At 39.3% G+C, this 23,802-nt stretch overlaps 3 protein-coding genes across 4 annotated transcripts; 2 read left to right on the forward strand and 1 right to left on the reverse strand.

Annotated features, from left to right (window-relative positions):
• Positions 1–919: 919 nt before the first annotated feature.
• Positions 920–22,929, reverse strand: LOC148428253 (dnaJ homolog subfamily C member 16-like). Its single transcript, XM_088406038.1, has 18 exons — positions 22,847–22,929; positions 22,597–22,745; positions 15,988–16,078; positions 8,901–9,043; positions 8,035–8,216; positions 7,899–7,965; positions 6,855–7,182; positions 6,586–6,770; positions 6,403–6,507; positions 6,167–6,325; positions 5,942–6,072; positions 5,672–5,861; positions 5,097–5,276; positions 4,905–4,981; positions 4,312–4,392; positions 4,132–4,221; positions 3,888–4,058; positions 920–3,194 (listed from the first exon to the last, which is right to left on the reverse strand). Exons 5-18 carry the CDS (start codon positions 8,205–8,207, stop codon positions 2,747–2,749), a joined length of 2,385 nt encoding a protein of 794 aa, XP_088262164.1. The 5' UTR covers positions 8,208–8,216; positions 8,901–9,043; positions 15,988–16,078; positions 22,597–22,745; positions 22,847–22,929; the 3' UTR covers positions 920–2,746.
• Positions 9,215–14,996, forward strand: casp9 (caspase 9, apoptosis-related cysteine peptidase). The gene is made up of 10 exons (XM_088406060.1): positions 9,215–9,861; positions 10,662–10,866; positions 11,865–11,933; positions 12,010–12,089; positions 12,276–12,452; positions 12,531–12,620; positions 12,863–13,010; positions 13,085–13,273; positions 14,217–14,326; positions 14,439–14,996. Exons 1-10 carry the CDS (start codon positions 9,730–9,732, stop codon positions 14,559–14,561), a joined length of 1,323 nt encoding a protein of 440 aa, XP_088262186.1. The 5' UTR covers positions 9,215–9,729; the 3' UTR covers positions 14,562–14,996.
• On the forward strand, positions 19,461–23,475 carry LOC148428255 (L-rhamnose-binding lectin SML-like). Of its 2 annotated transcripts, XM_088406075.1 has the most exons (9): positions 19,461–19,593; positions 20,624–20,656; positions 20,736–20,804; positions 20,947–21,082; positions 21,156–21,265; positions 21,343–21,387; positions 21,550–21,682; positions 22,317–22,420; positions 23,254–23,475. In XM_088406075.1, exons 1-9 carry the CDS (start codon positions 19,560–19,562, stop codon positions 23,286–23,288), a joined length of 699 nt encoding a protein of 232 aa, XP_088262201.1. In that variant the 5' UTR covers positions 19,461–19,559; the 3' UTR covers positions 23,289–23,475. The 2 variants fall into 2 exon arrangements, with proteins under 2 accessions (XP_088262201.1, XP_088262212.1); XM_088406086.1 differs by lacking the exon at positions 23,254–23,475 and having other exon boundaries at positions 22,317–22,428.
• Positions 23,476–23,802: the final 327 nt, after the last annotated feature.

Below are 23,802 nucleotides of genomic sequence, written 5' to 3' on the forward strand. Positions count from 1 at the left end.
GGTTCTTTGGAACATGAATTTTGGACTTTGGCCAATGGTCCCAAATGGATCAACAAGCAAGCCGCACCATCCTTCCTCACTATAATATGTAATATCTACAGTGGCCAGAGGCGGCGCCAAAAAACTAAACTCAAGCCAAACAAAGCACAAGTCAATGAACTGTTAAGGATAAACTAAATCAGTTTCAAATCATTTTTATTTCTGGTGACGCGAATGTGGGCCAGTTCTAGTTGATCCAGGGACCGGTACCGGGCCGCGGACCGGTGGATGGGGATCCCTGATCTAGAGCACTGAAAAAAAAAGTGATAAGTGGTTCATGAGGCTTCATTTTGCCCTTCAATTCAGTTTAAAAATGTCATGAAGTGTTTATTATTAAGTCAATGACATTAGGAAGAATTATCGATGCTTATTTGGTAAATAAAAAAAACATTAATATCAACAAAAGGATTTATAATTCAGATTCTTCAAAGCAGGCATCTTTTGATAGGTTGAATTTCCTGACCTGTTTCTAAACTTTTGACTGATACTGTTCATCAACTGAAAGCATCAAGCTCTTCAAAGTTCCCCTTCCACCCCCCTGCACACACACAAGGATTTTCCTATCATAATGGGGACGTCCCACTGACATAATTCATTTCCTCGCCACACATATCCTTAAACATCACTAAAGATTTCAAACCCATACTCCAAAAGCAAGTCTTGAACCTCAAAAAAGAGGTCCAAACTAATGGGGTTCATCAAAATGGTCTGCAAAAGTGCAAGAGGTCCCCAGAAAGAAGTAAAGTCCTGGATTTGGTCCCCACCATGTTGCAAAAAAGGTCACACACACAAAAATCTTGACTCTCAAGTCCTGGATTTGGTCCCCACCATGTTGCAAAAAAGGTCACACACACGCACACAAAAAATCTTGACTCTCACATCGAGCAGCAATTACATTTATACGATTCACTCAAACTTGTAAACATACAACAAATATTTTTTTTTTTTTTTACTATCTTAAGATAAATCTTGAGAATTCACAGTGCCAGAGGGAGGAAAAAATGAAACAAACAAGCACAACGTAACTTCAACATTTCATTGGGCTACATGAAGCTACTTATAGGTTTTGGTTGCCGGAAATCCAAAACAATATGGACTCCATAAAACAGTGTTTCTATCTCCAAGCAAAAGTATGCTGAGGTCCAGTGGAAAGGTCACAACACAACAGTAATACGCAATATTGCACAAACCGGTCATCATACATATAAACAGAGGACAAAACATGCATTAAAATTGATAGTGTGCCCATATGATGGGTGAAGTCTGAGGGGACAACCTGGTCTCAATCTTCACAAGGGGAAAACAACATGCCTGAATTAACAACAAGCCTGCAGGGGTGTCCAAACTGCAGCCCGGGAGCCATTTGGGGTCCACGTTCCTCGCAGAAATATATGGTGGCATCTTGACTTACAAATGACCCAACTGATGTGGTTTTCAAGTTAACAGCCGCCAGGTGGACATTTTTTTTTTTCACTCAAGGTTGTGAGCAAAGACTTGACCTCAGAGTGTGCATTTGGCGCTCTGCCATGAGATGACGTCACAAAATCCTGTCATTGGTCATGAAGTCATTCTAATGCTACAGATACAACAAAATTGAAATTTAGGTCTACATATGTGTTAAAACTTCCTTTTTCAGCTGCTAATTAAAAATAAAACAGGATCAAGTCTATGCTTTCATTTGGTAGATTCGGTGTACCTATAAACATTGGACACAATATCATGTGGCTATTGAAGATGTCAAAATTCTCAAAAATGACTTCTGGTGAATGAATTAATATCATTTAGAGTCATTTCCATAGGAAAAGTTGATTTGACAAACAAAGATGACCAAGAACTTGACTTTTTGCTTATCACCTCCAGGTTCCAATAAGTTTTCATACAAATGAATGTTTTGTTTCTATAACAAACACATTCAATTAGAAATTTAGAAAACCATGAAACCATAAAAAATCATTACGATAACCTAATTATGAACTCCTAGGGCTGCACAATTAATCGAGTTTTAATGGCGATTGCGTTATTGGCTGCCACAATTAAATGATCCACGGCGATAACATTTAAAAAGTCAAGCACCTTTTTTTGATTTCAAGTCAAATCAAGCGCTACCACCAGGGGGCAATGTTTTCTACATGTTTACATAATCCTAACCCTTATTTTCTCACCCTATTATTTAGCAGTGTTAAATGGCGTTGAGTTTTCTCAATTAAAGGTGAAATGTCACGTCTGCCTCACAGTTCAGGGACCCAAGTTCAAATCCACCTCGCTCCAGCCTTACTGTGTGGAGTTTGCATGTTCTCCCCGAGCCTGCATGGGTTCTCTCCGTGCACTCTGGCTTCCTTCTACACTCCAAAAACATGCATGGCAGGTGTATTGGACACACTAAATTGTACTTAGGTGTGATTGGGCGCATGGACGGTTGTTCATCTCTTTGTGCCCTGTGATTGGCTGGCAGCCAGTTAAGGGTGTCCGCTACCTACTGCCCATAGTCAGCTGGGATCGGCACCAGCAGGTCTGCGACCCTTGTGAGTATAAGTGTCTCTAGAAAATGGATGGATAGTTGTCAAAGCTGCCCTTGCATCGTCCATTTTTTCTCTGTGCTTCCCTTGCAAAAAAAAAAAAAAGTTTGGACACCCCTGCAAAAGGCAGGAGACAAAACAACTGGACATGAAAGCAAGCTTTTCAAGGTGAAGCCCTCACTTGCCTCCATCTATTTACTGGGGGTAATTTTGTGGAGTCCGGGCCAGGCGGGGATGTAGTAACGGGGCAAGGTGCCCTCCATGAGCCGTTCCATCCACAAGCCCAAGCGGTCCAGCTTGTGGTGGATCTGGAGGCTGGACGTGCTACGGGAGCGGGCCCATTTGCGCGGAGGGCGATCGTCACGCCAAGTTGCCCGACTCCTCCTCGCCGACCCGCTGGCTTCGTCCTCCGTCGTTTTGCCGTCCGGCTCTTCCCCGGTGTAAACCGGCTTGAACACACAGAAGTACTTTTTGTGGCCGTTGAGTGCCAGCACGTGGCCGGTGTAGTCCATGTCGGCGTTGACTTCGTCGTCCTCGCACGCGTGGATGTGCGCCGCGTCCTGCGCGCTTTCTAGCAGCGTGCGCATCCACTCGCCGTGCTTGTCCGTGTTCAGGAAGGAGAAATGCAGCGTCAGACTCCTGGAACATTTCAAAGAATCGAACGGCATGATCAGTGAGACGGACAAGAATAAAAAGTCAATTTTTTGGGGACAAGTGTCCTTATATGTCTAAAAAATGAAAATTGAGTACTTCATATAAATGAGGGATGAGAAAATGAAGCCTCGTGAGTGATTAAAAAAAAAAAATCAGCCCTTTAGAAACTTTTGTGTAATCTAGGGCAATGGTCCCCAACCCACGGTTGGGCTCAACAGCTACTGGGCCGCTTGGGCTGCACCCGAAATAATGTTTTGGAGATGATTTAATTTAACAATTCACACGTTTGAATTTTCATACGTTGTCCTTGATCTTTGTTTTTTTGTCGCCACCTCTGGCCACTGTTGATATTACATACATAGTGAGAAGGATGATGTGGTTTTTAGAGTCCCTGGTCCGCCATATAAATCTAAGGCATTGACCAGGGACCACTGATCGAGAGGACACAAAAACATCACAAGTGTTTCAACGAGGCTTCGTTTGTCCATTACTAAGGTTTTAATCAGGTGTGTTTAAGACAAAAGCATGGAAAACATGCAGGATTGTGGCCCTCAAGGACTGGAGTTTGAGACAGCGCTTTAACCCCTTAAGGTTCTTTCTTTTATTGAGATGTTTTTCTTCATACACAAGTGATCAGCTAACAACATGGTCAATAAATGGACCGGTAATGAAACATACCCCGTGAATGAGTAGACCTCTTTGGCAAATTTGCTGAGCAGAATGTTCTTGGAGGCATCCGTGAGCACCAGAACAATGTTCATGTGTCCAGGCCTCAGCCTCACCAGGTTGCTTATGTAGGTGATGTCCGTCAACTCGGTCACCTCCACAAAGTTCTTCTTGGGAGGCCGACTAAGATGGTAGCCATAGTTAATGGTCATATTGTAATCGTTTTGAATATTAAATACAAATGAAGTAATACTACCTTGAAGGACCGCCAGTGTCTGGTGACCCATTTTCTGTTTTGGTTCCATCTTTTGCTTTTGGTTTTGGGGAGTTTTCCTCACTTGAATCACTTAAAACAAAAGTCAAGTGAAGGGAGATTCATTAGAGGGGCGCGTGATAAAAGTCAATGTGGGAACATTAAAAAAAAAAAAATGCTCACCTGAATGCTTGGACAACCACAGTGCCAAACAAGATGAATAAGGCAGAAAAGATGAGGGACAGCAAAGGCATCATCTCCCGCCTGCAAATCACCGGACTCAAATTAACATAAACAATTTTTTAACACAAACATAAAATACAGATGATTATTCTATTTGTATTGATATGGTGGCCAGCGATGGAAAAATGAAGCCTCATGAAGCACTTGTATTTTTTCTTCAGTCCTTTAGAGGGTGCTCTCGCTTGCAATGGAAACGCATTACGGTTCCTTTGCATCGTTAAACCAAGAGTGCCATCTAGAGGAACAAAATATCAAAAGTAGTCAATCAGTAATCAATACTAGATTTTCATAGCTCATACGTAAAGCAATGTTTAGCTCTAATAGGTGTTTTTGTTTTTAAAATTGATATTAGAGTGGGATGCGATTTTCTGTCCATTCAGCAGACACACCCAGAGTGCACACAAAGAGTGCCATCTAGAGGAGTAAAAAAATATTTCAGAAGTGCTTCATGAGGCGCCTGTTATTTGGCAATGCATCCCGTCAAACTGTCACTGCCAGACCATCTTTAAAAGCTTGTTGAATCTTAAACCCACCAGTTGTTGTGCAGAATGTCATCGATGACTTCAGAGAGGTAATCATAAAATGCATAGATCCATTGGATAACAAACATCTACAGAAAGATAATACTAGTCAGTTCTCAGGTAATTAACCAAAAACTTCCAACAGATTTCACATTTTCGGCTGATTTGGGCAGCCAAACTATTTTTTTTGGCCTATTAGCATACAGATGCAAACTCATTATTGAGCTCAGGCAGCATGGCATCGTGGATGAGAATGGACGGGTCCTTCTGGAGTCGTTCCAACTCCTCCACAAGTCGCTGCTTGTCCTCTTCACTGCCATTCCAAGGAGTCACTGGCTTGTAAAAAGCTTTCCCGGCAGCATTACGCCTCTCCAGGATCACCACCTGTAGAATGGCCATAGACAAATACATACTAGGGCTGCACAATTAACCGAATTTTAATCGCGATCACGATCTGGCTTCCACGATTAATTAAGCTGATCCTCGGCGATATAAATTCGATCACTTTTTTTGTACTACAAGTCAAATCAAGCATTTTCCCATCCTACCGCGAGAGGGCATTGTTTCTCGACTGTCAATTGAGAACAATTTTGAAAAATCCGATTGGTAAAAAATTGGAATAAATTGGGTTTGAAATGACAGAAAATTAGCTGTGTGCCAAGTTTTTACCATGTCTTTGACTGAATTTGTTTTAATTATTATTTGCTTTATTTATTTGTTTTAATTTGTTATCATTATTTGTAAGTATCAAGCCTTGAATCCTTTATACTGTATAATACCTGCGATGGCAGTGGCGTCTGTGCGCTGTCCTTGCTGGTCATCAGGATGTTACAAAGCGGTTGCTGAAGCTGCTGGTAAACATATGCAAATCTCACAACTTCCTTGGTGTTGCTCGAGGCGAAAGACAGAAATGCTTGGTTCCCCGACAGAAAGCTCTCATCGTTGCCTGTAATCAGCAGCACACAGTATCTGACGGGAGGACAAACAGCGAAGATTAAAGTACACCGATGATGTAGTTTGAGGGTGCGGAAAAATGTCGGCTTCCTTACTTCCTTCGTCTGTGGAACTGCTTGACAGGACAGAGCTCATCAAAGAGCTTCTGATTCACCAGCCTCGGCGCCAGGAGAAATTTGTTGTTTGCCACAAATTCGTCGATAATCTGCTTTTTCATTCCTTTAGTCTGCAAAGAACAATGAGAGTTGTATTGTATATTGGGTTTTTTTTTTAGACTCCCCTTTTTTTCTTTTCTTAGCCACCTGATTACCCTGATTCACCTGTATGATGTCAGCGGGGTTATCGGTGTTCTCTTTGAAAACCAGCATAGTCGGGGCATAGGTGTTGATATTAAACTGTCTCTGCAGATTGACCGTCTCTGAAAGACCCTGGTCCACATAGCCAAACTGTATGTAGTCCTTGTACGCGAAAGCTGTCAGCTATGAAAAGCGAGACATTAAAACCGGCAAACACCTTTGGCATGTCAACACAATCGTGACTTTTCTCCATGGCTCACTTTGTAAAGCAAGGGGACGACAGACACTTGGTCGAACAGGAGCACGTGAGGCTTGTTGACTTCATGCCAACTGTTCAAGAATTGCTTGTCATTCTTGTCGCTGACCTGACAGGATAAAATTCTGATTTGAATTCATTTGAATTTGCGTTGTTGTCCACGAGTAGTCCAAATTGAGATACTTACCCACTCCACAAGTCTTTGCGGAAGAAGATCTTCCACAAACTGCTTCAGGTGCTCCTTTGCTACGGCGTAATGGAAGAATGTCACTTTGCCATTAATGACTCCGAGTATAGATGGCGTGCGGTGAGCACCGAGATGATTGGCTAACCTTCTCTCGTAGCCAACATCCACCACGCCGATTCCGACACCTGCGCAGACGAGATGGACGCCCTCGGACTTTTAGCATCTACCTTCAAATCTCGCAAGTGGAAAATAATTGATCCATTCCAAACCTAGCGTCTCCATTTCCTGCACCACCTCTTTCCACACGGGCTCAATGTGGATGCAGTTGAAGCACCAGTCGGAGGTGATCTTGATCAGGTACGGTCTTCTGAAGCTGTCGGGTACCACGTCATTGACGTACTGGTTAAAGTGCAACGAGTACTTGCTGTCGGAAAAGTCCCGGTGGCTCTTGCTGTTGAACGGGAAGTTGAAGAAGGACTCTTCAAAGTTGAAGTTGTCGCGGCGGTGAGCACTATAGCGCCCGCCGCCATATGGCTGGGTATCATCTGTCTGTCCGTAGCGGTCGTAGTTGGCACGTTTGTCCTCGCTTGATAGAATCTAGACAGTGGGTAAAACGTGGAACTCAACGTAAGATATAGCAATGACTGTTGAGAACCGTTTTGTTTTAAATTATTCATTAGTTTTGAGGCTCTAAAAATGAATATTAATGTTATTACTCAAATAATCAAATACTACTGAATAATTGATTATTTAGGTATTTAAGTACTAAATTACAACTTACTAGTTATAATAAGTGTAATAAAATGCCATAGTACTGTACTTGTTTTTTTAAATAATTGACTACTTACTGATTACTTGAGTATGTAAGATATTAAAATAACAATAGAGGAGGCAATTCATCTAGTACAAGCCATTTTTAGACCCTTCTTTTGCCAAACGTTTGAAAAAAATGTGTAAAAAAACCCAAATCCCAAAAAGTATTTGGGATTGTGTGAGTTAAAATACAATGATTAAAATACACTGAAAAGTGCAAGCATAAAATGTATAACAAATAGAGTAGAGAGGGGTCCCAGATTATCTGTTCACAGCCTCATAGCAATCCGCGGCCCATTTGAGACCAGAACTGCAAGAAAATTTCTTTCTTTTTTTAATTGGGTAACATGTGTGTCAACTCCCTCACCACTCCCACTCTGTTGATTAGCTTCTAATGGGTGATATAAGTAGTAATATGTTAAAGAATCGTGGTATTATGGAACCATTTGTGAGCATATTACCCCCAAAAAATGTTCCTTTAACTTCACCACATTACTAACCTCATACGATTTGGTGATCCTGATAAACATGTCCTCAGCTCCCGGATTTTTGTTTTTGTCAGGATGCCTTGAAAAGAAGATATTTCTTACATAACTTTTAGCAAGCCGATGCTGCTTCTGCGTTCAAAATACTCACCATTCCCGAGCAAGGCGCTTGTAAACTTTCTTAATCTCCGCCTGGCTTGCAGCTCTTGTGACACCCAAGGTTTTGTACGGGTCCATCTCTGGTCCAGTGTGGGTCGCTCCTAGCTTTAGCACAGTGATGACCACCATGACAGCCAATGGCAGAGACATCCTTAATTCTGCCATCTCTGTTACCTTAACAACATAAGAGGACCTGTCACCGTCAACTGTTGCATTTCAGGATGTTCTAACACATAAGTCAGGAGATATTGTAGAGTGTGGAGTGTCATACTAGATTTCATTGCACGCCACGTCATATTGTGATTATTTGCTAGGGTGTTGGTAGCAGTATGCAAAAAAAATATTTATATAGATTTTTGGTCGTCTTTTCTCCGTTCACATCAATACAATTACCATCAAAATGCTTAACTATTTTATCTGTTACAGGAACACATTTTAACCGATTGAACTGTCTGAATTTCATCAGCACGCTTAATAATACGCATTTTCATTTATTTCAATGTTTCTGTTTGGCTGAGTAGTTTTGAACAGAATCGAGGAGAAATCGTGGCAGGATGTCAACAGGCGTTTGACACGTGATTGGGTTGACATTTATCCTACGTTTTCAAATGACGTTACAGCGTCATAAATAATAATCTCACGTGATTACTGTACATATGATCTAATGTAAATATCATCAGCAAGAAGGACCGCAAAAATGGATTTCATAGAAACAATGTCACCATATGCGACACCGCAATATCCATGTTACAATATCGGTTTATTACCGAATGTACAAACAGATATTTTGCAGTTGAAGCATTTTAATCGCGTTGCTACAAAAATGGTCCGTTTCGCTGCAAATACAAACTCGGGCACCTCATGAAGAAGCAGTCAACTGGCACAACGCCACATTTTTCGAAAAGGTGCTGCTGATGTTCGTCGAGGTCTTGGTGGATGCTGGAGGACGACGAGCACAAGGTGTGTTCGGCAACATGCCCTGGTTCCTCCTGGGCATACGTCTACAAAAAAAGTCATAAATCGAAAGTAGTGTTGGGATGTTGACTATTTCGCGTTTGCTTGATGGTGACTATGTTACATTTAAGAGAAACCAAGCGCACCTTTTTTTTTGCAATTTACGTATTCTCCAAATTGACCAATCAAAACCCAGTGTGATGTCAACAAGGAAGTAGCGCTTTGAATCGACCGTACTCAAAATGCACGGAAAGTACATGTATTTTACAATAATATGCAATAGTCTTAGCATGATTTCGTTGAACATTCACGTCGACTTGATGTGTTGAAACGGAGTTTGTTTGTCGAAGCTTCATATGCACGATAGAAACACCTTCTTGTCGAAGATTAATTTAAATCATCTTATACAACTATATCGAAATCGGACACACAATCGGATATGATGTGAAAAAAATGGTTGTTATAAAATATCAATTAAGACAGAAGTAGTAACAAACAAAAAATATTTAAAACAAGTCACTGATTGGTGGCAGTAAAGTACAAAACCGTGTCAAATCTGCTGAAAAATACGTAGTAGAAGAAGAACGCTGGCACAAACACATGTGACGTCATTCACAATAACAATCCAGGAAGTCGACGCGTTCGTTGACTCAACGCGGTGTAAAAAATATATAGTTTTCGGTTTGTTTTTATATCACTTATTTTGTGACAGTCGTCTAGTACTTAATGGAGAATGGAGGACGCTCACAAAAAGATCCTTCAGCGCTACAGGATAAATATTGTCACGAGTTTGGACCCATCTATTCTGTATGACCGTCTGCTTCAAAAAGGGGTTTTCACGCAAGACATGATCGAGAAAATAAAGGTAGTATTTATTGAGCACTGTAGTTTGAACATTAGTAAGTTAAAATTAAAATTATATACAAATGGATGATGAGCTTGATTCGAATCTCAGCTTGTTGGACATGTTTTGGACTTGTTTTTGTTCCACCAACATTCTGAAATAGGCATGCTAATACACACTGAGAACTTCAGCGGGTTATTGTAATTCCCCTATTAATTGTAGAATATCAATGGAGACAAATCAAATATTTCAACGAGAAACTTGTCCAAATCAATATTTTATTTCAATTTTTGTCATTCCTGTTCTCAGGGCCTTTTCATTTTTACAAGGCCAATGGTGTCCAAACTATGGCTCAGGGGCTATTTACTTCCCTTCGTTTAATTTAAGCAGCCTGCGACATATCTTAAGAATAAATGTTTTACTCATAAGCTTCTGATATATGCTATATTTTTTTCTAAATCTGCAAAGTTGCAAATTATTTAAAACAAAGGAAGAACATTTTTCTTCGTTACACTGTAGGGACTTAGGATTTCATTAGCAAAATGGTTTCCTCTACTTTTGGCTCTTCAAGTTACAAAAATTGGAAAAAACTAAATTAACGATTCCAAAGCGACACCTTAAGAAATGATGATCTTATGACAGATTGCTTCTGTTTTAGTTATGCCCCTGTGGGTCTCATTTTCTGGTGAGTATTCGATAGAATAAAAAGCTCAGATAGGCTACAGCTCAGCTTTACAAATTTTAAACACTAAAGAAATGAACAAAAGACCGAAATTAAATGTGTGTTTTGTGTATTCAAGTTATTCAATATATCTTAACAGAGATCAGAAACAACACGTGACCAAGCCAGGCAGCTGGTGCGGGATCTTGCCACCCGTGGGAGTCGGGCCTTCCCTCTTTTCCTGGAATGTCTTCGGGATTCAGAGCAGCACAATTTGGCGGAGCTCCTCCAAAGTGGAGCACCTGCGACTCAGGGGTCGATGTCCAACCTCCTCATTCACCCTGTTGTCCGAACTCTTCCACTTTGTAAGCGCACATTTCTCAGGTGCATTTAAATTGTGATGCCAATTGTGTTAGCGGATGGGTGGTTTACAAGACATGTTTACAATAGGTACTAACTACTTTATAGTGGTATTTAAAGGAATAGTCAACTTATTTAGCAATTTTTAGCAGTATATGTCTATATTTAACTTTTTTAGTAATAGCCATTTTTCTACAATTTTTAGCTTAACTTAAAATAGTGATGAAAAAAATTAAGCCCTCTAAAAGTGGTTCTTGAGGCTCCATTTGCCAATCATTACTAGAAAATATTTGTTAAAAAAAAAAAGAACATTTACCTGTGATTAAATATTTTCACCCATAAAAATGTGAAATTACATCTTTGGGATTGAATGCATTAATTTCATATTACGTTAAAACATTTTTTTTCCACTTGCTATCAACTGGAAATGAGATGACATGTACTGAAGGCTCAGGCAACAACCAATCACAGTTATGAACGCCACATATGACCAGGTCACGAGCCACCTGAACCATGAAAACAGGTTGGCAGCAAGTAGAATGATATTTTAAATATATTATTTGTGCATTATAATCATTTATTTAGATATTTTTATCAAAGATACATTTTTTTTCTGCTAAAACTTCCTAAATAAATTCACTGTCCTTTTAAGCAAGTTATGCACAAGCTATGAATGTTAATTCTACATTAAAAATCATTTTAAATCATGATTTTTGTTCAAATATACTACACGGGATTTTGAAATCAATCAAAAAAATCAAACGCCTTTAAATCAATGTTTGTTTGGTTTATTTCTTCCATTAAAATCGTTATTGTCCAGAGTGATTGAAGAAAATCAAGATATTAATTTTTGGCCATATTGCCCAGCCCTAGTTAGATGTGTGGGAACTCTGCCTTTTGTATGAATACATCATAATACGCTACAATTAGAGCCTTCTAAATCTTGACCCCTTGCTTTTAGGCGATATGTTTGAAAACCCACTTCAACTTGTTTGTTTTGCAGCCTCTGCAGTGGATTTCCAGAAACAAGTAAAGGCTGCCACGATCCATCCAATAAAGACTCCTCCTCCACGTAAGTCACTGTCCAAAGATCCAAAGTTTGTATAGTTGGCATAATAACTCAACACGAGCGGATGCTTTTGCCTCAGAACTAGATTCAGAGAACCTACGAGAGCAGACGCGGGTCCGAACCCGCATGCAAGGCAGGACACGGCGGGACAGCCTTCAGGTAAGCGCCATTTTTTTATCATGTATGATGTGCCCAAGGGGCAATAAGTATTTTGTTCTTTTGTTTTGTCAAACAGTTTAGGGATTAGGCCAAACAGATAGCTCTCTTTGCCTAAATGCTAGTGGAATGACAATACCTCAATTTTTCAGTTTTTTTTCGTAACCAAAATTTCCCCTGGCACGCCAGAGCTACAAAATGGACGCCAGCCCGTGCGGACATTGCCTCATTATCAACAACATAGATTTTGAGCCACAGAGCGAGCTGAGTGATCGCACGGGGTCCAACGTCGACTGCGACAGGTTGGAGAGACGTTTCAAAGCGCTCCGTTTTCTCGTGGATGTGAAGACAAACCTCAAACAACGAGTAAGAATACCATCATTTTTTTCTTGCGTGTCGCTGAACTAGCGGTTGGGATTCTTAACAGTTCCCTCAATGTCACAGCGGATCAAACACGAGCTGTCTGATTTATCAAAGAAGGACCATTCCCCTTATGACTGCTGCGTGGTCATCATTCTGTCTCATGGGACAGAGGTAGGATGCATTCGTATTCACAAAACCAATTGAACGTTCACCTCTGAATTTTAAACCCGCTGTGGATATTTGTAGCATTTCCATGATTTTTTTTTCAACCAATTGCACCATCCCAAATGGCTCATGAGGCTTCATTTACCCATTGCTAGTATTATAGCAAATATAGCAGGTGTAGCACTTTTGTACCAGGTTGACTCGTTATATCCAACTGCTAGTGCTATAAATGTGGGCTGACTGCGCAGGTGAGTCACAATCGCTTCCCCGGCGCCGTATACGGAGTGGACGGCCAGTATGTTCCAGTGCAGCAAATCACCAACTACCTCAACGGGAAGCACTGTCCCTCCCTGCAGGGGAAACCAAAACTCTTCTTCATCCAGGCCTGCGGAGGAGGTAGCGTAACAGACAATGCCCTTTCCTTTGACAGCGTCGGTATTAATATCAGGAGTTTTGTTTGTGCCGCGGAGGTGAAAGAGATCGAGGCTTCGAGGTGGCGTCCGACGAGGCGGAAGCGTCCGGCGGCGGAGCCGACGACCAGACGGACGCCATCCCCGAGTCGTCCAGCAGCGACTCGCTCAGCACGTCCGATGAACCCGACGCCGGCGCCACGCTGCCCACCCCGAGTGACATTCTTGTGTCCTACTCTACGTTTCCGGGTACGCTGCTTGACAGAGTTCGGAATCGGCACAATATGTCTCGTTCAGCGCATTTCAATTATTTTTTACCCCAACGAAAGCATACGTTTTACTCTAAATGAGATCATTATCTATGAAAATTATATAAGTATTTGAAATTGAAATACATTTTCAGCAAATGTTAACTAGCGTACAACTTATTCTGAATCTGAAAAAAAAAATGCTTCAAGTTAATCAATGTGCCTGAAATAAAAATTCTGTCAATGCTTATTCAAACCAGAAACATTGTTGACCAACTGAATCTTTTAGAATAATAACTGTAAATTGGTCTGGAAAATTAACTTCAATACCTTAAATATTTTATCTTGAAAAAGAAGTTATAAAATAGTATGCTGTTTTTTTCTAAATAACCTTCACTTAGTGAATTCCCAAGAAGTGTATACACATTTTATTAAAATATATTTATGTATTTGGGGTTGAATGTCTCACCTCTTATTAACTCATTCAATGCCAAGGGCTTTATTTTCATGTTTTATTTTAGGAGTCCAGACATTCAATCCGACATACATAAGTATCAATTTAATACTTAAGTATTTGAAAATTAATGTCCTTAATCTACTTACGTCTCCATATAATTCTTAAGTATCTGGGATTTCATGTCTGGACTCTGAAAAAACTTGAAAATATGTCCCTGGTATTGAATGAGTAATTTAAAAAAAAAAATTAAAAATGTCTTTAGGATTGAATGAGAAATCATTAATTTGATTTAGACAAAAATGTTGACAGCGTTTTCACAGCAGACTTTGACAATAAGAGTGCCACGGCACCACCTAGTGCCATAGATACGAAATTACACTACACATCGTAAAAGCAAAGCCCATCTCTGTACCCAAACATACGAAGCAGGGAAAAAAAAAAAAAAAAGTGAAATCCACACCATTGTAATGTTTTTGTCACCACACAGGTTACGTCTCCTGGAGGGACACTCAGTCGGGTTCCTGGTACATCGAGACGCTTGACCGCATACTTGAGGAAAATGCCGCCACTGATGACTTGGTCACAATGTTAATGATGGTGAGCTTCTCTTGTCAATATAGTGGAAGCCATATTTCTCTTCACGCAAGTTGTGTAATTATTACATTATTTGTACCCCTTTTAATAAATATTTTTTGTTTTTTGATCCTAGGTTAACAATGAAGTCTCACAGAACTCAGCAAAAGGCATCTACAAGCAAATGCCAGGTTCATTTAACTTCCTTCGCAAACTTTTTTATTTTCAAAGCTCAACACTGGAACAAATTTCAGCTTAACAAACGGACGTAACGTAATGCTCGTTTTGAATACAATTTTTTAAAACAAGTCAGCAATTCTGTTGAATAATATATTTTCATTTCATACTATGTTCCAACAATAGATGGCTGTCAGTCCTATTATCGTTCTATGAATGTATAACTTAATTTTTGTGAATTTGTACATTTTTTGTATTACTTGTCTTTTTGGTTTTATATAAATTTTGCTGAGAAAAACTGTGTGTGATTTTTACAATATAAAAATTTTGGAACAATTTTGCAACAACTTAGCCTGTGCTTAGGACGTGACATTGCATTTCAGTGTCAACATCCCAACACAAATTGGTGCATTTTTATGTAAACAACTTTTTATAGTCCATAAGCAAACAGATCTGGGATATTTTTGTTACTGTATTTGGTTTGACATTTTTGCCAAATAAATGCACTAGATGATGACTGATTGTGTGAAATGGCTATCCTGTTATTTGTAAACATTAAAGTAAGTTCAACTAAATACATTTAGTATTCACCAAACCTTCAAGCTCATCTTACACTGGTCTATGCTGTAAAATAAAAAAAATTAAAAAACACTCCCATAAGTGAATGCCAAACTCCTGCAAATTTCCTAAAACTTAGACTTTAGTTTGCATGTCAACTTGTTTGTCATTGAGTCTGTTGTTGCCAAGTCGTGACGACGCGCCGCCCAACATTTGTTTAAAACAGAATGCATTTTTTGTCATTGTATACCTGGTATACTATAATATTGGGAGTGCTGCTCTGATTGGTGCATATTAAATAAATATGAACAATAAAGATTATAAAGTAAAAAGAATCTTTTCGCAGTGCTATTATTTTCTGTGTGTTCTTGTTTTGTTATTCAGAGCGTTAATATCTCTGTGGGGCAATGACACTTAGAGTAACAAGTTGAAATGGTAAAATACTAAATGTGGATGAAGTTATTATCAACTTAGAGAAAAAGCACTTGTTAGATACTGTAATTATTCTCAAGGATTTAAAGTTCTTTGTCTTGTAGCTCAGGATTTAAGAGATTATTATTATTTATGATATAATATACAGTATATCATATATTTAATATAATTGTATATCCAGTGGTGTATTTATTATATTGCACAATTCACTCTAGCTCCAATTTGATCGGCACAGTTTGTATAATTTATGAGTATTGTTATTTAATTGGAAGTAGTTATCGTAATTCTAATTTGCAATGGTGCAACTACATTAAGAAACTTTTCAATCTCTGTTACAATGAGTCTGTAAACTCATGATAGTCAGCTGTGCATTTGTGGACAGGATTTTTTAATCGACTAAAATAACTTGATTGAAAGATATTGCCATTCGAATCTGATTTAATCTTTCCTGATGTCACAAGTGCCAAGCATCTTGCTCTGTTGCAACTTTCCTCTACCTTTCCTGTTTTGCAACTCACCTCGCTTTCGGCACTGCTTTGTGTTCCTTCATCTTGATTGATTGGCGTAACGATTTCTTTCAGCAACATTGAATGTGGAAAACAATGACTCCTATAGAGGACAAAGGAGCAAAATTGCAACAATGTTTGCACAGTATGCCTTAAACGAGATCACAGGTGTCAAACTCAAGGCCCGGGGGCAAAATCCGGCCCGCCACATCTTTTGTGTGGCCCGTGGGTGATAACATCCAAAATTAGTTTGAAAACATTGTATATCACAGCATTTAGAGCACGGTTGTCAAACTCAAGGCCCGGGGGCCAGACCCGGCCCGCCACATAGTTTTATGTGGCCCGCAATATGCCCATCAAGACTTGTAGTTTCTTGCTAGCATACCAAATTTACAAGTTGTCTTCAACCTTAACACATTTTTCTGTTAACACCACCCCTTTTGAACAGTTTTTAGCAGCCTCTGATTTCAAAATGTATTAATGCGTGACGATCAACCTCAAATTTATTGGCCGTCCGACAGAAACTATAACAATGTGGTCCAGGATAAAAATTAGTTTGACGATCGTGATCTAGATACAATCTTTTCAAACAGTGATATAAACTATATAAACTCTGGCACCTAAAAGCTAAATAGATATATAGTGTTTTAATTTTGATCATATTGAAGTTTATTGCATAATTGCAAATGATTATTTTTTTTTCCCCAAGATGGCGCCCACCGCAGCAGATGTCTGTGTTTCAGTCTCTCAGACGCTCCTTTTTATTTAATTTTGCCTTATTGTTCATATTCAACATACAGTGCATCACTCACACGCGACTGTACGCAACAGCAGGGGGGACTTCTTAACATCGGTAAAGTACATCATCGATTTTCATTTAGCATCACGAACTTTGGCTTTCTGTTACGCCTAGACGACGCAGCAGCCCAGACTTTGGACACACTGAGCAGCAGGCAGCCGAAAGCAGCTAAGGAAAGAAGGGAGGCCTGCACACGCACAGGGACACCCCAGGGCTCTGTGCTGAGTCCCTTGCTTTACACACTCTTCACCTATGACTTTGTCGCCTCCTATAACAACACCAGCATAATTAAGCATAACGCAGATATCACTACAGTCATCGGGCTGATCACTGGTGGAGTTGAGACAGCATTTAGGAAAGAGGTGGCAGACCTTGTGTCGGAGCAACAATCTCCACCTCAACACAGACAAGACCAAAGAACTGATCATAGACCTAAGGCGGCAGTCGGAGCCGCACAAAACACAACTATTCATCAATTTACTACATTACCACACCAGGCGGCACGACCTCATCAGGGACACTACTGACCCACAACACAACCTGTTTTAACTGCTGCCATCAGGCAGACCCTATTGGAGCCTGACAGCCAGGACTGCCAGGCTGGCAAACATCTTCTACCCACAGGCCATCCGGATTCTGGACAAATCACTCACATATTAATCAGCCTCATCACCAGTCACTTTACTGCATGCATACATGGACCTTACAAACCCTGGACAGTGCAGGAAAGCTGATAAATACATCATTTTGCACTATATATGGCACTATTATCCTCATATGTGTACAGGTTTTTCCACTACATCTACTCCATAATATGCTCAGAATGAAAGTCCATTCATTCATTAGTGGTTCATTATTGTTGCCCCTATTGCTCTATTACTGTTTTTGTTTTATTGCCTACATTATTATTTGCTCGATTGTGGAATGTAGTCTGCTCGGGGAGTGAACAAAATACGAATTTTATTGTGTGGCATTACTATGCTTAAGACAATAAAACTCTTGAATCTATTGTTGTTGCAGTTGTTGTATCCTTGTTGCAATAACCAAATGAACTTGACAAGCAGCACATAGCATCAGTCTCACTTGATCTGATAAGGTTAGGTGTTCCAGTAAATACCCCTCTCTTCCTGGAACCAATTTACTTCCTTGTGTAAGTCTTTCCGCAACAGACAACTCCTGTCTTGGCAAACTCCACAGCAGGCCAGAGACCATACCAAAACAGCAAAAGAGCCTCAGTCCCTAGCATGGGTTTGGGTCCCAATTGTCCCCAGATGAGTCGAATGGAATAACAGCCTCTCAACTCAACAGTACAACTGCAGTAAGAATCGCCTGGAACAGCAGTCAAAGATGCGTGAGTATGAAAGACCTGCTGATGAACGGCCATGACGTGCTCAACCAGATTAGAGTTGTGCTTCCCAGATTCAGAGTTGGAGTACGTGCTACCCTGGGTGATATAAAAAAGATATACAACTCAGTCTGGCTGGATGACCAAGAACTGTACCTGTAGACTCTAAAGAACTGAAGGAACACGGAATCACAAGAGTTAACAATGGAGACAAACCAGCAGACTGGCTAGCTCAACTGGAACTGTGCGAAACTGGTAACCTCTCTCTTTTTTCCCATCTTGAAGAGAAACAGAGGAAAGAACAATGGAAAAGACCACGAACTTACCAAACCAAATGAGCAACTGTGGAAAAAAAGGCGCTTGGCTTAGGCTACAAAGTTGAGAAAGAGCAACTCCATGCCTATGGAATCAATTTCTCACAGAGGAAGCAAAAGATGCGACTGAGTGAAGACCTTCTCCAAGAGGAAATCAGAGCCTAGGCCTCAAACACTTTGACACGAAGAGAACTTCTCAGTCTGGTGTCAGGACTATATGACCCAGTTGGCCTTGTGACTCCTGCCAAACAGAAGAGAGCTATCACAGTATGGAGAGCCTTCCAACCAAGAGGCAAAGGCTCAAAGCTGTCCAGTCAAAGACACATGGAACATCATGCTTTCTCATGACCTCAGAAGGGATTCGATCGATCCGTTCGAGGAATTCCATCAACTCGGCAAGCTCTAACACCGAAACGCTTCATTGTTGGACCACCCTTAGCAATCACATTTTCTGATGAAACGGGCGTGCTTTTGGAAAAGCGATGTACGTTAGAAGGACTACAGACCAAGGTCTCATCATCAGACGTGGCATCTGTCTGCAGTTAGCGCCCCAGCAGGCAGGCTTGAGCGGCCTTCCTCCTACTTGAGACAAAACATTTTTTCTTTGCAAGCAATGCATTCATTCTCACAGCAAAACTTTTCTTTATTGCCAGCAGTAATATTTTGTAAAAAATGTATAATCACTATTTTACAATTATTCCAAAAATTGCACAAATGTGCTCGATGTTTTTGAAAATCAGGGTGCCTGATGGTTTTTCACCAGCGTATCAGACCTGCTTATCAGACCTGCATATCAGACCTCCATATCAGACGTGCTTGTCAAATACGCATATCAAACATGCGTATCAAACTCGCATGTCAAACCCTTATGTCAAAACATGACTATTAAATTGATAACACGATAAAGAGTTGTTTCCAGTCCAAGATAAATGGGGAAAGAAAAAAATAATCAAAAGATCATTAAAAAAATATCTGTTACATATAACGTTTGGGGGTGGGGATAAAGCTTGGTTGGTGTGGCTTTTGCTGTGCCCTTTGTGTGGAATCTTGCAGCCATTATAAATAAGCCTACAAGTGATCTTCCCAAATCTTCATTGATTACACGACAGACTGGACGGTGTCAAACATGACCTCCTGCTTCGGACTCACTTCAGCACTGTGTGAGTATTTCATGAAACAGACTTTGGGAATTGCTCATGAAAATTTGCCTGAGTCAAAATAGACGGTGCAAATGTTATTGATCTCATTCTTTTTCATACCTTCCATCCGTCTACCTACCTACCTATCTATCTATATCGCTAGCTAGATTGCTATATATACAGTAACTAGCTTGATTGCTATCTATCTATCTATCTATCTCTATCGCTAGCTAGATTGCTATATATACAGTAACTAGCTTGATTGCTATCTATCTATCTATCTCTATCGCTAGCTAGATTGCTATATATACAGTAACTAGCTTGATTGCTATCTATCTATCTATCGCTAGCTAGATTGCTATATATACTGTAACTAGCTTGATTGCTATCTATCTATCTATCTATTTCTATCGCTAGCTAGATTGCTATATATACAGTAACTAGCTTGCTATCTATCTATCTGTCTATCTATCTATCTATCTATCTATCTATCTATCTATCTATCTATCCTTTATTCTTATCTACCTATCTATCCATCTACAGTATCTATCTACACTGTGCTGTGTATGAATAAGATTATCTATAAAAATTGCATGATTATACAGTACTTAAAACTGTATTCTTTTTTTAATGTTAATAAAATAAAGATAAAAAATATCAACTTTACTTTTCATAGGGTTTTATACAGGATACAACATATTCCAAATCTGAAAAAAATAGCTTAAAGTGCATCAAAGTGCCAGGAAAAAAAAAGAAGAAAAACTGATGTGATTACAATTCATATGGCAAAAAAAATAAAATCTTTTTCCCTGGGGTCTTCTTGCAACCCCCCACTGTTTGAGGACCGCTTTTGTGTATATAGAAAAAGCCTTATTTTTGAGTTGACCTCATTAAAGGTGTGAGCAATGTACATGTCTTTCTCACCATCCCCTTAAGATAAATCTTATTTTTGCAGAACAGTAACAAAAGGCTAAACCAAAAATGATCCACTTTCAAAAGTATTAGGTCTTTTCATCCATCTGCTTTATCAAAACTGATGTTTGTTTTTCAGTGCTGATGGCAACGTGTTTTCTCCTCACAACAGGTGACAATCAAAATTTCTGTACAACATAGAAAGTACATTTTTTTCTTTCCTTAACAATCTTTCATTTTGATTTTCGCAGTTGTTGATTCATCAGAGCAGGTGACCACCTGTGATTCGGACCCTTTGCACGTCCATCGCCTAAACTGCGGTAAACTTTCAGCCTTGGAAATGACATAAAACTTTTCAAAGACAATCTTGCATTTATAGTAAATACTTGATGTACTTCGCACTGCCGTTAGATCATTTTGAGCGCTCTACATTGCCAGTCTCATTTCTGTCTCCTTTGACAGATGATGGAGTCATCATCGTGGAGGGGGTCTTATATGGTCGTGCAAATACACAGGTGTGCAGTGAGGGCAGACCTTCACGTGAGCTCACTAATACGCAGTGCGCTCAGCAAGGCACAGAGGACAGGCTAAGGACAAGGTATGCATACCATGCAGGTTCATAATTGGATATATATATATATGTGATTTGTTTTTACTTTTTACATTTGCAGATGCAACGGGAAAAAAACATGTGTCCTGAACACGGTTTCTATACGCACTCCTGACCCCTGTCTCGGAACCTTGAAATATTTGGAAACCAATTTTACCTGCTTGCCTGCAAGTACGTCACTTGTGTGAAATTGTGACGTAAAAATGTGCACCATTTCATATCTAATGATTTTAATTTACTCCAAACAGTTACAGTGGTGGCGTGTGAGGGGTCTCTGGCGCACTTATTTTGCGGTGGGATTAAGATTTTTTTCCAGATTAAGGCTTTTTCCTCACAAATGTTATTTTATGGATAATATTTTTTATGTAGTTATTATTAATGATCTTGAATACTTATTTGGATTTTGACTTCTCACTTTTCTATTATCAATTATCTTTCGCTCATCTTGTTGCCAGACGGAGGACAAGTTATTTCCGTCTACGGTGCCGACTATGGACGCAGAGACCGGACCACATGCGCATACGGAAGGCCTCAGAGTCAGATACAGAATGATGATTGCTTGCGCCCGACTGAGCTTGTCGCCAGCAGGTATGATAGCACATTTGGGAAGAAATTACAGCCTGATGTCATGAAAACTTTGTGAGGTAGGAAAATATAAAGGGTGCAAAACTGAAACATTGATCATTTTTATGACGCTTTGAGAATGGATGGAAAATTGAGCAAATGGTTAGCATGTCTCATAGTCTGCACGTTTCAAATTTCTTCCTGTGTGGCATTTCTAATTAGTTCTGTTGATTTCCTGGCCACTCAAGCTTCTTTTTAGACATTTTATCTTTTGTTACAAAACTTAGTTGTGGCATTCAAAGGAATAGTCCTCTTGTTGACCCATTTTTAGAAGTAAAAAAATGAATATTTATTTATAAATAATTCTTCAACCCAACACATGGAAATATAAAAAAAATGGTAATAATAACTAGCTGGAATTGAATGTCTGTCCTCTTAAAAGCATCAATTTATGTTCTGGGGATAGTATCAGTACATTTAACAACATTATTTTTCAATACTTTTCTAAATAAATTTGTTCACTCGCTGTTGACTGAAAGTTTTGAATGGAACATTAAGAAATGGCTTCCCTTATGTTACAGTTTTGAAAAAATCTGAGTTCACAAAGTAATGATTTGTTTTTGTAACAGAGTCAAAACAAATTTCTTTCGATCCAAAGGTGCGATGGGAAAAGAAGCTGTACCATCGCAGCCACCAACGGCGTGTTTGGAAACCCCTGTGGAGGCACTTACAAGTATTTGGAGGTTGCTTACACATGTCTTTGTAAGTAGTCAATACAAAATCCACCAAGTCCAACTAACTGTTGCTGTAGGAAATTAAAATGCTTTATTTCAGTTTTTTAAATTCATGATTGCAACCATCACTTAACCATGATATAAAATCATACTCATTGTAAAGTGTAGGATTTTTTCTAATTGTTATGTAATGTTACGCAATACCTGAAAGTAAATGTAGCAGACCCCTTCGATCAAGGTTGACGCTTTACTGGTGATTTTGATCTTTTATTGATGAGCGACATTGTCCTTCATTGTCATCATTGTCACTTTCACCACAATTGCATGCACCTGGATCACGGTCACCGTAAGAGCTGAAAACAATATTCAAACATGGACAAACAAACTCAAAACATTGTTCCGATTGTAATCAAACGCACATAAAGTGAAATTTAAACAGGTAATGAGAACACACCTTTTGCCTCTTGGGAGAAACTTGCTGGCTACCGTTCTTACAAAAATACCGTTCAAAGCTCCGTGCCAACAGACAATCAAACTACCTTTTATATAAACAAAACCGGAAGTGTGAAGGGAAAATAAAAGTGTCCGATGCAAACCGGAAAATGCCTTTCATGCATCAAGTTCTAAGAGGAAACCATGGGCGTAATGGTTATTTACAGTGAAATTTATGGAGTTTTGTTATGTACTTTAGAAATGGGGGCTACAATATATGTAAGTGACATTATTTCTAAAATGTGTTTCTTAAAACATAATTCGATGTATTCATTCATTTAAAAAAACAGACCAAAAAAAAAAAAAAAACAGCTAAACAAACGCCTTTGTACTGATATTAACCAAGGGACTATTTTGTGCTTTTTGCAGATCCTGAGATCCAAGCCGCACAGCCGACTTTGTAAACAAACATGAAGTACTGCCACATTATCCGTGTGTTATTGAGCCTATTCCTTCTCTTGAAAAATGGTTCTCATTTAACTGATATACGATATTAACTGCAAGCGGAGATTAGGCCAGTGGCAACCATTTCTGTATACTTATGCTTCAAAGACATTTAAATGAGGTCTTAATAAAGATTTTTCAATGCGAGACACTATTTATATTTTATTTCTATACAATACACACAAGAGCAGGCCATAAACACATGAGCCATATATATATATATATATATATATATATATATATATATATATATATATATATATATATATAAAAATATCCCTTCCCAGCGGACAGCGAGAAGAAGCAAGGAACCAAAAAAAGTGACAACTGCTACTATCATATTACTATTATCATTTGCATTGGTGCAACCACAATAACTCACAAGAACTCTTCTATTCTTTATTACTCTTCTCTCTTACAATGAGTCTGTAAAAGCAGTCATGAGTACGTATACCTTTTTTAAGTTTGAAAGAT

This window comes from Hippichthys cyanospilos, chromosome 2 (assembly GCF_059441005.1).
Source record: "Hippichthys cyanospilos isolate Australia breed blue-spotted pipefish chromosome 2, RoL_Hcya_1.0, whole genome shotgun sequence".
Taxonomy (NCBI): domain Eukaryota; kingdom Metazoa; phylum Chordata; class Actinopteri; order Syngnathiformes; family Syngnathidae; genus Hippichthys; species Hippichthys cyanospilos.